The sequence below is a fragment of the Dermacentor albipictus genome, unplaced genomic scaffold (assembly GCF_038994185.2).
Source record: "Dermacentor albipictus isolate Rhodes 1998 colony unplaced genomic scaffold, USDA_Dalb.pri_finalv2 scaffold_12, whole genome shotgun sequence".
In the NCBI taxonomy this organism is placed as follows: Eukaryota; Metazoa; Arthropoda; class Arachnida; order Ixodida; family Ixodidae; genus Dermacentor; species Dermacentor albipictus.
The window spans coordinates 13,467,995-13,482,049 of NW_027225566.1; the positions used below are offsets into that span (position 1 = coordinate 13,467,995).

The 14,055-nt window shown below is 46.8% G+C and overlaps 1 protein-coding gene across 3 annotated transcripts in view; it reads left to right on the forward strand.

Moving 5' to 3' along the window:
- Positions 1–14,055, forward strand: part of LOC139051482 (nose resistant to fluoxetine protein 6-like) — a 121,222-nt gene that overhangs the window by 99,751 nt on the left and 7,416 nt on the right. For all 3 annotated transcript variants that reach the window (XM_070528457.1, XM_070528455.1, XM_070528456.1), the window contains 2 exons: positions 9,475–9,595; positions 10,943–11,132. In XM_070528457.1, coding sequence (XP_070384558.1) covers positions 9,475–9,595; positions 10,943–11,132 — 311 coding nt within the window. The remainder of the gene's footprint in view (positions 1–9,474; positions 9,596–10,942; positions 11,133–14,055) is intronic.

The following is a 14,055-nucleotide window of genomic DNA, read 5'->3' on the forward strand; positions in this document are numbered from 1 at the left end:
AAGCTTGAAAAAGGTGTGTGGGCACTGATGCGCCAACTGAGTGGTTTTCCCGATAAAGCTAGGAGTTTTTATTTTCTTCTTCCGCTGTCGAGCGGGCACACTTGTTCGGCTGTGCGTGGCGGGTTCTTTAGCAGTTTTCATGTAACTTTGACTTCTGTTTTCGTGGTCATAAAAATTTGGAATTTTTTGCAATAAATCCTGCTTCACGCATCGTGAACGTGCAGCTTATCTAGCTCCCTTTCCAAGTAAATGAGCATTATGATCTTCTTTCACAAAGGGTGTGCTTTGCATTTCATCCTACATGTCTACTTGCTGCCCCTGAACTATAGGTGCAGCAGTTTCGGCAGTTCGTACAAGTTTCACTCTTCGCCATGTTCGCAGACGCGATTTTGGGAAATTCGTATTGCGAAATAAATCTAAAAATTATGATGGCTAATGGCGCTTTATGAGAAATCGTGCTGTCGTGCTGCAGCACGGATGTTGAGAGTTTTTTCAGCCAGCTGGATGTGATTAAATGCAAGTTAGAGAGCAAAACGTCCACCGATATGACCAATGCCGTAGCGTACGGATTCATCTCCAAAGAAATTATAAATGATGCTTCAGTTACACGCAGCCCGAACACGTTGTTACCAAGATCGGCACGACGGAGGTCTGCGGGATCACCGATGGCACCCACCCTAGAACCCGCCTCGCCAGCGAACGAATAGACACTGAGAACGAGAGGCCGTTCCAAGATGAAAGAGACGAAAATTTTCTGTTGGTTTAGTCACTTCCCGGTAGTTCAAGCTGATTGCTGGCCAGTGATTGTAGTTCACGGAAGCATCTTTATTTACTGCAGAATAATTGAAGAACGGGTGAGTTTTAATCCATCTTGGGCAGCGCACCCCAACTTTGGGCTGGGCAGCGGGTTTCCTTTGTCGTGTTTTGATTTTTATGTGCGCGCTCTCCAGTAATGGGCATCCTAATTTAGTTTGGTTTCACAATCCATTTGTGCGCTTCAGAGTCGCACAAAAAGCGTTTATTAGTATTAACAATTTATATCTTTCATCTCATTATCGACGGGGGAAAACTGCATAGTGAAATGTTTTACAGTGTTTTATGCACACGCAATAAAACATGTTTTTAACGTCACTCTGATTCTCTGCATTCAGCGGGGTTTTAAATTGCTGTATCGCAGGTTTTAGAGATTTTCAAGGTCTTGACTATTGCGTTTTTTTTAATTTCTAGTTGGCAACGCTGGTCGGAAATCCTTTAAATATTTCTTAGCAGGTCCATGTAAATATTGTATTGAATGTAAAGCGGGAAAAAAGCACGTGCAATAAAAATAACTCTCCCAGAAGTAAGGCTTGCTCTCAATGCGCCATACGAGGTCTGTCTCGAACGCTCGTGCAATAAGTTAAAAAAATATTTCACTAACTTTCGGGTGCATTAATGCAGTAATCTTTAAGATACTCACTATTCCACATAATGCACTGGTTTCACCTCTTCTTTCCTTGCTGGAAGCACTCTTGGATGTCCTATTCTGTCAATTCTTCAGCACTAATGTCGTTTCCTTTTGAATTGCCGTCATACCCCTTAAAAATTTATTTCCCGGAACGAAAGCTTACATTTGGGCAACAGCAACAGCAAAAAACAGAGAAAAGAAAAAAAATCTCGCACGGGTCTACACCCCGCAAGTATGGAGGGTGTTCCAGCACAGTGATGGAGTCGCGAGCCAAAAACTCGAGGGCTATAAGAGCAGAGTGCGCAGAGGCATTACAACGGTGCCTAGGATCTCTCATATGACTCAGCACTTCAACTTAAAAAATTGCATTGACAATTTTACCTTCATGAACAAATTTGTGTTGCGCAGTTCCTTCGCAGTCAAAGACACGGTAAACATGACTGATGTTTCCTTTATTCTTCCGCATTTTTTGTCTTTAGCCGATATTTTCTCCATTCCTTGCTCTGCGATGTCACCTCGATGTCGCACTTGTAAATGGAAGTTGCGTCCGCGAGGGCGACCATTTGCAAAAGTTCATTGCTGTCGTCTGAAGTTTTCCAATCACTGCAAAATCCTTATTGTGGCAACTTTTCCCAGGAAGCAGTTTCGACCCCATCTTCACGCGAACCTCTTTTATTTCCTAATGCTCAGATAAAATTCAATGAAGCGGTGACGTTCGCAAACAAGGGGCGTCTTCTACAATTCTAACAGTCATTCCGTGGTCACTGAGCACAGGCGATCGAACACGATTGATGTTTTCATATACTCACGAGCTGGAGAAGTGTCCTGGTCTTCTATCACCTTTGGTGCCTTCACGGCCTTCCCCAAAACAATAGCCCTGCTTAAACTCTCCTTTTATTTTATGGCATCGCTTCCATAGGCGTTTAGCAAGATTTAATGAATGTCTGCTCGATTCTTGCGACACCTTACGCGAAATTTGATATTAATATATTGTTTCTTCTGTTCGTCGACCTCCATTTCGACAAAAATTAAAATTTTAGAGCAGTATACATGCACATAAATGTCTACCTTGTCACGCACCAATCCACTCAGGTTCGTACTAAAAGTCGAACGGGTTTTTTCTAGTGGACACATTGAGACACCCTATCCCGCATTTATCGCGCAGCTCTTAGGCGCCCGTTCCTGCGTTTCGCGTCGGCATCGTCCCTCGGCGTAACAGAGAGAGCGAGCACAGCGAACGATGAAAGAGCGAACGCGGAGCGCAGCGGGAGATGAAAGACGGCGATAGCGAAGAAAGCGCGCGGAGGAAAGGGGATGAGGACGGTACGGTAAAAGCGTGAGGAGAAAGGCGTAGTGCCGCGCAACATGGGCTCTACGGCGACGGCAACTACGAGATCGCACCAGGGTAGCGCGTGGTCGTTTGTTCAGTGATGGCATGCGGCGAGCTCGTCGACCGATACTATATAAAAAAATTGGAGGACGCTTAAGCTTCGCCTTCAAGAGTGGAACGCGACAGCGTTCCCGTCGACCCACCAAGGGGTGTAAGACAATGGGCTACACGGCAGCCATCACTTACGAGGCGCCCCGCATCGGATGCGGTGAGCGTCGAGCCATATGGTCGAGCGACGCAGCGTTCGGCGGAGCAAGGAAACGTGCGCCTGAGCAAGCGGAGTGAACCAAAGAACTCGGTATCCCGGAGGGGGAAATGACGCTCGCCAGCCAAACGTCGTGATCGGCACGGGCAGAGAGATAGACAGATAGTGATCTAATGAAAGGAAGGACGCTTGATTCTGGAGAGGGAGCAAGGCGAAGCGTTGTCAAGGGAGAGAGTCCGAGCCACGACAGCTCCAATGCGCGCGTGGCGCGCCATCTGTCGGGGCAGCGCCGTACATGGAGAGGAGGGGGTCTTCTGTGTTTGCCGCAAGATGGCTCTGCTTGTGCGGAAAGCGAAGAAGAAATGCAGCGAAACGCACTTCGCTACTCGTGTAATTGCGACTTCTGTAAGTTACATGTTCATAATTACCGATATACACCGCAGTATAGCTTTCCACGGCTCGCTTCGAAGGCAACACCGCATTCACTAGAGGCGCGTTTGTACCTCTTGGAAGCATCGAACTCGTGGCTGAGTGGTAGCGTCTCACACTCCGGAGACCCTGGTTCGATTCCCACCCAGCCCATCTTGGAAGTTGCTTTTTATTTATGGTGTGCCTGCCGTGATTTATCGCTCACGGTCAACGCCGCGGACGCTGACACCGATGCCGACGCCGACGACACCGGCTTTTCTGCAACACGAGCTCCTTAACGCTATCGCGTTAATAAAGGGTTGCATGAGCGGAGGTCTGTCTGCGGCAGCTGCGGTGAATCACTCCCGCGCGTCACCCACGCGCTGGCTCTCGCGATCTCCGGTTTAGCGAGGCTGTTGCGCGCTGTTGCGCCACACTTCGCTCCGTTTGCAATGTGTAGCGCGAGAGAGAACTTCCACGCCAGACAATATCTCGTGTAATGAAAGCACATATAAAGCTGCACTCAAATTAATTGGCATTAGGGAGGATCGAAATCGACGGTTAACTTTTTTGCTGATAACTACATAAACTTTTGTGACAGGCCTTGTAGATAGCTGTACTCAAAACACACATGTATGGCATAATGTATCAATAGACGTCGAAATACATTGCCAAATTTACCTACCTTGCACTGCAGCTGAACACTTGTTTCCTGCCACAGCTTCAGCATGTGAGGTGGCAGAGCGCTTGCCAGCAGAAAGCCAGAGAAATAATCCTCGGTTGAGGAGACACAGGCGTTCGTTTTGGTCCAATAATTTCAACCATTTCATCACTCTAGCGAGACAGACAGACAGACAGACAGACAGACAGACAGACAGACAGACAGACAGACAGACAGACAGACAGACAGACAGACAGACAGACAGACAGACAGACAGAGAGAGAGAACTTCATTGATGATCCTGAGAGGCGCCGATGCCCCCTTTTCAGGGAGGTGATGAAGGCGCGGGCCGCCCCCACGTTGGGAGGGGAAGGCCATGCCTCACCGCCGTATCGTGGGCTCTCTAGACAGCCTATACTTGACGTGAAAGCTTGGAGCTCCGCAGCGCAGAGCTTCACTCTTCTGCGGTACAGCTATGCGGGCCTCTCTGTAATAAGCAGCAGTAAACAATTAAATTTTAAGATAATAAATTAGTGAACGACCGAAATTGGTTTCCCTTATTGCGGCGTTACTCCACATCTCGGACATAATTCCTCGAGCTGACTGCCTAGTTACTAGGACGTGTTAGCTTTAACACTGGTATTTCTTGGGCAAATTGGACTTGCACAGTGGTATGATTTGCGCTTTCGAAGACAAGGGACTTGATACCGTACAATAATTTCAACCCCCTGATGTCGGATTTACGCAGCCACCAGCGTAAGAATCGGGCGGTAATCCGCACCGTTGCTGGAAAAGCTCGATCAAACGCACTTCTCGTTTATGGGATGTAACTTTTTTTGCTTTAAAAGGAAATAGTACTGCCTACATTTAACAGTTTTTCTGATCTAATTGCTGACAACAGATAAGGAGCACGCTCAAGTGGAGAGAGTTACGATGGGGCCGAGCGAGCTCTGTGGAAGTATATAACCAGATGAGCAGGGTGGTGCCAGCGTCTGTGTTTGACCTGCGTCCCTTTGCGTAAATTGCGGTGGCCGGTCCAAATTCGCAGCGGCGTGAAATGCAAGGTGAAAAATGCTGCTCAAATGAATCCTCAGCAAAGAAGAGTTGGCAGACCGATGTCGTATAGGTCTACTTCTGGCACGGCAGTGGGCTCCGTGCTAAGCGCGCGTAAACTCACGGCCAGACAGATCGGACTTCTGCCGTGATAAAGTTTCGCCCCTTTCCCTCTGGCGGCCTCGCATTTCTGCGTGGCTTGCTGCCATATCTATACCGTGCCCGTCGCTTCACGTTCTTCTTTGTGACAAATGCAACAAGCCGTTCCTGCTGATTAGCGTTTCTGCCTCTGCGTCAGAAAGGCTTTCGTTAAGGGCTGTTTATAGTCCGACGTAACGCACGCGCGCGCGCACGCTACGTCACGTCGGCGAAAACGACACCTCTATAGTCGGGCGCACTGGCGCAGCTAACGTAACCGGCGGCTTCCAACGCGCCCCGACGGGCCCGGCGCCGATTTGGCTCCGGAGCCATTCGCGCGTCGAAGTCGGCGGAACTCTGGCACCACAATGCATTGCGCGTGAAGAAAAAGGCGCCAACACAACTCCGCAGACGGCTTCTGCGGACGGCGCGCGACTTGGCGAACCTTCTGCGCATGCTCCGAAGATAGCAGCCTACGGCGCGCGCGTTGAAGTATAGATGGGATGGCATCTCGGCTGGCGCAGCGCAACCGACGTAGCGTGACTGACCGCGAACGACGCTCGCCCGCGCGCCGATAACGTCGGACTATAAACGGGCCTTTAGTCTGCTTCGACGCGCCCGGTGCAGAGACGCGCGAAATGTCTCGATGAAGGTGCACTACCGGGAATGATCGCTGGAGAATATCACTCCTGGATTCAACTTACCTTTCGGCTTATAGTACTTATAGCCATCCCCAAAAAAGCGTTTTCCAAGCAGGTCTTGCATGGATAAGTGACTGTGCTCGTGAAATGTAGCCTGTGCAGCTTCATCAAGTGCAGTTTACATGCTTTGTGAGCGTTGGCTGGTCCGCGCCACACTTTCCTGCTGTGCCGTTGTGCAACCCTTGTGCTTTTCAGCTGGAACAGGTAAGATGTGTTCAGCCTGCCTCTACTCAGCGTTACGTACTCTACAGCCATAGCCTGTGTTCGAATACGCGTTCGAGCATGCGACGGCAATGCAACGCGTCGGCATTCTTGTAAGAACCCAAATCACATGCGCAACGAGCAATCATGCCCGGAGAGGCACCCTTCGACTTGTACACGTTGAGCGAGCAACACACCTGGGGGCCTAGGCGTAACTGAGGGATCAGCAGTCGTGTACGATTCTGCAACGTTCGCCATTTCCGCATCGCCACCGTTTGCCGCAAGGTGCACACGTATTATGCTTGGGCGCTATTTAAATGCTGATAATGAAAAATTATACAATTACCAGGACCGAGGCTTTGCCAAGATTACAGTGATAGTGTACAAGAAGCATTTACAGGCAATTTAGTCCATGTTAACTTTCGTTGCACTTCGCCTTTAACGAGTACAGGTGACTTCGATGGGAGGAGTTTTCGCGGTTTTGTGACGACGTGTAACAGACAGGCCAAGTGAGCGCAGAACGACAACGTTTGGCCAATAGCGATTGGTCGAAGGGCGCCTGTTACGCTAATGGCGGAAAAGGCGTCCAATCACAAATTATGTTCTTTCGTTCAGTCTAATCAGGAATAATCAGTGTGCACATATAGCGTTTTCGCGGTTTTCATGACGTCGAGTGACAGAAAGGCTCAGTAGGGAAGCCCCGAAAATGTTTTGCCCAATCGTCGAGGGATGTTTGCAGAACTGAATGAGAGAGTTTGGAAGGCCTAAAGTTATATCACCCCTGGGGCGCTATAGCGTAAAGCTATTCGAAACTTTTTTATTACGATTGAGCGAACATCCCTCCGCGATTCGTCAAAAGCTTCTTTGAGCCATCCCCACTACACCTGTTTGTCACACGACGTCACGAAAACCGCGACAGCTCTACATCTGATATGACGTGTACACACTGATTATGCAAGATTAGACCGAACAATACAAAATATTTTTGTCTGATTCGGCGGCTTTTCGCCAAAATTAGGCAAAAGTTGTCGGGCTGCGCCCACTTCGCCTGTCTCTCACGCCACATCACAAAACCGCGAAAGCTCCCCGCGGCAAAGTGGCGTGTACGCGTTAAAAATGCAATAATATGCCGAAAAAAACTGAATTTCTTTCTGAATAGCCGGAGACTGCCCCGTTCCGAAAGGATTAGAAAATGGCTGGCGACCGATCGCTCAGGCACAGGCTACTCGCACCTGCCGGAGAGCATGGGCTTATTTGCGTGTAATAAACATTTTGCGTGGCCGTGTAATGTTATCGAGCCTTTTCAGCACCTTTACGACGTGGCTCTGCCAACTCTTTGCTGAGGATCTGTTTTAGCGGTATTCTTAACCTTTTTGACCAGCCACCGCAAGCTGGTCAGAAAGTGCGGGGAAGCTGACCAATCGCAGACGCTGCCACCGCCCCCTTTGTACGGTTATCTATTTTCACTGCGCTGTCTCGGCCCCATCGAAGCCTTCTCCACTTGAGCGTGCTCCTGGCTTCCTGTAAGCCAATTAGATAAGAAAAACCGCTTAATCTAGGCAATATTATTCGTTTTGAAAGCGAACAAAAGTGATCTTCTTTTAACAAGGAGAGCGTTTGATTAGGCTGTTCCACAACGCTGCAGGTAACCACCCCATGCTTGCGTCGGCGGTTACCTAAATTTGACGTCAGGAAATTGGAATACAAATAAATTGCAAAATTTTTACGTTATCGGGCCCCTGGACACAGTAATGTTTATCTGTGTACCTTACTGTGTTCTTGTCTTCGAAAGCGCGCCCCATACCAGTATTAGCTTGCTTCGTGTGACATATAAATTACAGACACGCAAACTTTTTTCAAATGGTTGAAACTTCCCGGCAGCCCCAATGCATCAGCGATGTTTACGTGTTGCTGTTGAGCATGACGTCACGGTTTCAATTATATTCACCGCAACAGAATTGCTGTGGTTGCGCTATGAAAAAACGCACGTTCAATCTGATAAGGGCTCTTTTTAGGAACCTTAGGTAGCGAAAGCAATTGCTGGGTTACTTACAGCACCGTCTGTCATTCATATGTATTAGCTCAGTGGTACGGGAACTTCGCCAGCAATGGGCTTGTTATCTAACACTCATATTATTTATTTATTTATTTATTTATTTATTAGTTACCTGCATCGCCCCGTAGGGCATTACAGCAGGGAGGTTACAAACTTGAATCAATACATCAACAAATTATTTCAACGACATATACACACAAACATAGACACACAAACGACATAGACACACAAAAAAACTGTCCAGAGAAAAGAAACAACAACGGAATGAAAGGACACTTAAAATAAGTCCGTAGTGCTTTGACACGCATTTGCCATCGAATAGTAGTTTAGAACATGCTGTTTTCTCAGTGGGGAATAAGATCGGATTAGCAAAGGCTTTCTTTTATCAGAAATGTTTGTCGTTCGCCCGCCGCTTTGCCCAAATGCATGCTCCTTGCAACAATTGATCGGCGGCTCTTCTAAGTAAGGGCACTCCCGCATGAATTGGCGCCTGGACAAAACATCAGAAATGCGTGCTTCAGCCAGTGCTAAGCTTAAATTAAAACGAACTAGCTGGGAATCTATCTGCTTCGTACCGGTGTAAATTTCGTTGGGACTCTTGAATTCTACATCAAGCGCGTGTGCCTCTCTCTATAGACACCAGCCCGCGGAACCTGTATTGTCATATTTTCTTCTTCGCTGGTGCCATCGCTTTTACGAATGACCAGCACTGCTTCTCGTAGGTTCCGCTGCGCTACCAACAGCTTGGTCGAGCCAGGAATTGGAGTGGATTGAATATATTCTTTGTACTAAAGTGGCAGCTTGGACACGTTAGTGTGACATGATTGAAGCTTTTAGCGCACCACAATACGAAGACAAGAAGTTGATATGAAACAAATGCTTCAATATAAAATTTTGTAAGTCAGCACTTGTATGTTTCATGTCTACTTCCTGTCCTCGTCTTGGCGTAAAGCTTCAATTTTCTGTCGAAGTTTTTTAGCAAGATCTTCTATCGGCGAATTTTGTTAGCGGACGCGCCTGCCAGTGGCAAATTTTGTTGTGAATGACCTCTATCTTTTGTTTGCTTGTTTATCTTGACTTATCATTGACATGGACTTTGTGACTAAGCTAGAAGGAATATATCGCATCACGCACCATGTCAACCTCTCTCCTATAATCACATATACTAAAAAAGAGATTTCGAGATCAGAGAGTGACCATGTTCTATTTTCCGGCAGCACTGTTGTGGACACGATGGACCACTACTACATGCTTCCGTTTTACCACGGAGTGTGCTTCTTCTCTGGCTGCATCACTTTTCTCATCGTTGAGCGATACGGGAAAGCCAGCATTTCCAAGGTGAGCTGATTTGCCTTAAGCTCAAGGAGCAGCATGCTTCTTGACAACATGAATCGTTGAATCTACTAGTTAGCCGTTTACCAAATTTGGGCATTACAAATAAACAAGCCTAGCGCCTAGATGCCGTAATGCTAACGGTGCCTACGAAATATTACATGTGAATACGCCGTAAAAACGCGTTAGAACTAAAACTTAGGACTACGCGCAATTCTTCTCAGCGCAGCCAATCTCCTGACTACCAAACAAGGTGCCACAAGCAAAGCACGCTGTGGTCGCCGGCATTCATTTTCCGTTAGTCTTGTTAGCGCTAGTAAATACGTCCCAGCAAATGCATCAGTGGCCACTGGCCCAACTTTCTGCGTTAATCCAAACTAAAAGCACGGAGTTTTCTGAGAAACAGTGCGCAGTCAAAAGTGACGGCGCAAGTTCAGAGCGAATAAACGATGAAGGGATGGGGAGAGGAACATAGAAGGTGCTCTATGGGGCGATGTAAGCGAGTATTGCTCTCTCGGCTCTGATACACGAGGACGAAGAGGTGGAATGTTGCTAGTTTACGCCGGTCGAGGCACTGAGTAGAAGCCGATGCTGCGGGAACGGTAAAAGTAAAAAAACAAAGAAAATCTCATCTTGTGTCATCAACACTAGCAGTAGTTCATTTCCTTATTTGCTTCCATCTAGCCCATTACTCAACCGCTATGCAAAGTTGGTGTGGTGAAACGAATTCTGGAGGGCACTTCAGGCAGTATAATCAAAATGCCTGACGGTGTCCGGTGAGAGGCCCTTTAAGGAAAAAAACTATCCAATTTTGTAATAGAGAGTGGTAAAAAAGAAACAAAGCCACTTTTGAAGGCAGTTTTATTTGCAGCTTTTGTACAACTAGTGTGTGTCACCCGGCGGAATATGAGCAGACATTATCAGCCTAACTGAGCTGTTCTCCAGTGAAGATTAGCAGACTACAGAACGCACTAGATCAGGTCGACCTCTCTGCCTTTTCCCTCAATAAATTATACCTATCTACGAGCTCTTCTGATATACTTCTGTTGCAGCAGCATGATTTGCAAGTGCTATTAGCTCGACGAAGAACAGTAAAAAAATCTAATCCCCTGGCGATGTTATGCCGTGCCCACCAAACGAGTATGCAGTGTCTGTTGCTGTAAGGCTTTTACTGATTGGTTATTCTCTACAGAACTCTGTTTATGACTGCCCGACTGATCACGGCATATGCCTGTTTGAGGAACAGACTGACAAATGTCTTTGTTATTTTCTGTTGATAGACAGGAAGCTGTAAGAAATTTCCGTAGGACAAAATTTTGAAGCGAAACCTTGTCTCTTCTGTTTCACGTGCAGATGATGCAGGCTTCTCTGTGGTGCATATGCTTATTCTGCGGCCTGTATTGCCTATTCATGAAGATTGAATGGTACAGCAAGAGTGAACGTGCCAGCGAAACGAAGAGACTCTTCCACGCTTTCACTGACCGCATCATCTGGTCTGTGTGCATCGCTTGTATCGCCTTCATCTGCGCTACTGGCCGTGGAGGTAAAGAACGGTGCTTGTTTTGCGCTCTCCATTGGTATTGATGAGCGGGTTTTATAATGCTAGGCTGAAAACCTGTTGAAGGGAAAGGGGGGCATTGGAATTGGGGTATATATGAGCGTGAGCATGACGTAGCAAGTTGTCTCTGCACTATAATCAGTACTTCATGTAGATCGCGCTTGTAGCTTACTGGCGGAACTGGGGAGCTTCGTCTTTATTCAAGCTCACCAAGAGTAGCAGTCTTACGATAACCTCGAAACTTGCTGGTATTATTTTTTTTGGCGTTACTCAACGAAATAAACTGTGGAAGTTATTCAGGAAAAGAAAGTTCACGACTATTGGGGCCCTATAACATAAAACTATTCCAATTTGTTTTTATTCCAATCTCCTGACGTCAAATTTAAGTAACCGCTGACGCGAGCATCTTGCCGTAACCCGCAGCGTTGCCTGAACAGCCAAATCAAACGCTTTCCTTGTTTATGGGAGGTAACTTTTGGTTGCTTTTAAAACGTATAACATTGCCTACATTTAGTGGTTTTTCTTATCTAATTGGCTGACAAGAGGCGAGGAGCACGATCAAGTGCAGAGGGTTGCGATAGGGCCGCGCCAGCGTACTGAAAATAGATAACCGGATGAAGAGGGAGGCACCGGCGTCTGCGATTGGTCCGCTTTCCCATACTTAGCTCGCGGTGGCTGGCCCAAAGTCGCGGCGGCTTGCAACGGAAGGTTAAAAATGCTACTAAAACGGATCATTAGCAATGTTGGCAGAGCGATGCCGTAACGCGCTGATAGGGCTCGATAAAGTTATGTGGCAGCGCAAAAAAGTTTTTTTATACGCAAATAAACCCATGCTTTCTAGCATGTGCGAGTAACCAATGCCTGAGCGATCGCCAGCCGCCGTCTTTTATTCCTTTCGAAACGGGGCAGCCTGTGGCTATTCCGAGAAAAATTCAATTTTGTTCGGCACATTAATGCATATTTAACGTTAATTTGACACAAGGAGTTCTCACGGTGCAGTGACGTCGAATGACAGAAAGGTGAGGGGGGTGCAGCCTCAAACCTTTTGACCAATAGCAGAGGGTTAATGGCGAAAAGGCTTTGAGTAAAGCAATGAAGGGGGCTAGTTGGTGAACATTCATGGTTATATTGCGCTTGGTTTTACACTGAAGATATTAAGTGAAGGACAGGCGCTACATCCGTCTACGTCCTGTCCTTCACTTAATATCGTCAGCGTAAAACTAAGCGCAATATAACCATGGCGAAAAGGCATCGAATAAGCAATAGCTGTTTTTTTTTTGTTCGTTCGAATCATGAACAATCAGTGTGTACACGTCATGTCATATTGGGGGTATCGCGGTTTCGTGGCGTCACATGGAAGACAGGCGAAGTGGGAGTGATCCAAAAAAGCTTTTGACCAATCGCGGAGGGCTGAGCGTTGAATTAGAATAGAATCGTTTTGGAATAGCTTTACGTTAAGCACTGGCTGACAGATTAGAATAGTTCTATGTTATAGGGCCCCAATAGTTATGAAATTTCTTTTCCTAAATAACTTCCACATGTTATTTTTTTGAGTAAAGCAAAAAAAATCATACGATCAAGTACAAAGGTTATTGTAACACTGCTACTCTCGGTTTCATAGCAGTTTCAAAGCACTGGTGCCCTTGCAGTACTTTAAAATGCATTAGCGATTGCGTAGTAGTTAGCAACTAGGGGCGCTATAACGTAAAGCTATTCCAAACTTTTCTATTTCAATTCTTCGATCAGCCATCCACGATTGGTAAATAGGTTTTAGGACCACCCCCATTCCACCTGTCTGTCACGCGACGTCACGAGAACCACGATAGCTCCCCCGCTGATATGATGCGTACGCATTGATTATGCATGATTGGATCAAACAAAAGAAAAGGAGTTATTTTGATTCGACGCATTTTCGCCATTACCCCTTTGTTATTGGTCAAAAGTTTTCTGGCTGCACCCACTTCGCGTACCTGTCACGCGACATCACAAAACCGTGAAAGCTCACCGCGTCAAAGTGACGTGTTAGCGTTAAAGATGCATTAATATGCCCAACAAAACTCGAAAGGAATAGATGGCTGCCGCCGATCGCCCAGGCACTGGCTACTCGCACCTGCCGGAAAGCATGTTTTTTTTTTGTTGTATGTAATAAAACTTTTCGCGTGGCTGCGTAAACTTTTCAAGCACTTTCTGCACGTTTACGACCTCGCTGTGCGAACTCTTCTTTTCTGAGTATGCATTTTAGCGGCATTCGCAACATTCCATTGCACGCCACCGCGATTTTCGAACAGCCACCGCAAACTAAGTAAGGAAAAGCGGAAGAATCGCAGACGCCAGAACCACCCTCTTCAACCGGTTATCTATTTTCAGAGTGCTGGCTCGACCCCATTCAAACCCTCTCCACTGGAGTTTGCTTCTCGCCTTTTGGTAGCCAATCACATACGAAAAACCACTCAATGTAGGCAACGTTATTCATTTTTGGAAGCAAAGTGAACTATATAAACTAGGAATGCGTTTGATTGGGCTCTTCAGGCAAAACTGCGCGTCAGCGCCCGATGCTTGCGTGGGCGGTTGCGCCAATTTGACGTGAGGAGATTGGAATAAAAACATGTCGATATAGTTTTACGTTGTAGTCCTCTAGGTCTTAACACGTGCAGTACTCACATGCACCAATACGGCTTATTTATTGTGGATTGGCTTTTTATGTTTGCGAGTGTAGGCGCTTAATTCAATTGAGCACCAAGTAATATGTTCAAAAAAGTGTAAGAAACCTGAGCTGTCTAGGTGTAAGAAACCTCAATTAGCTGCCTCTGAGTAACGCTACGTTAATTAGCGACTGCCTCCAAAGCCCAGTAAGTCCAGGGTGCTGATTGTGTGGGACTATCATTATTTGCCAGTAGTCTTGTATCTG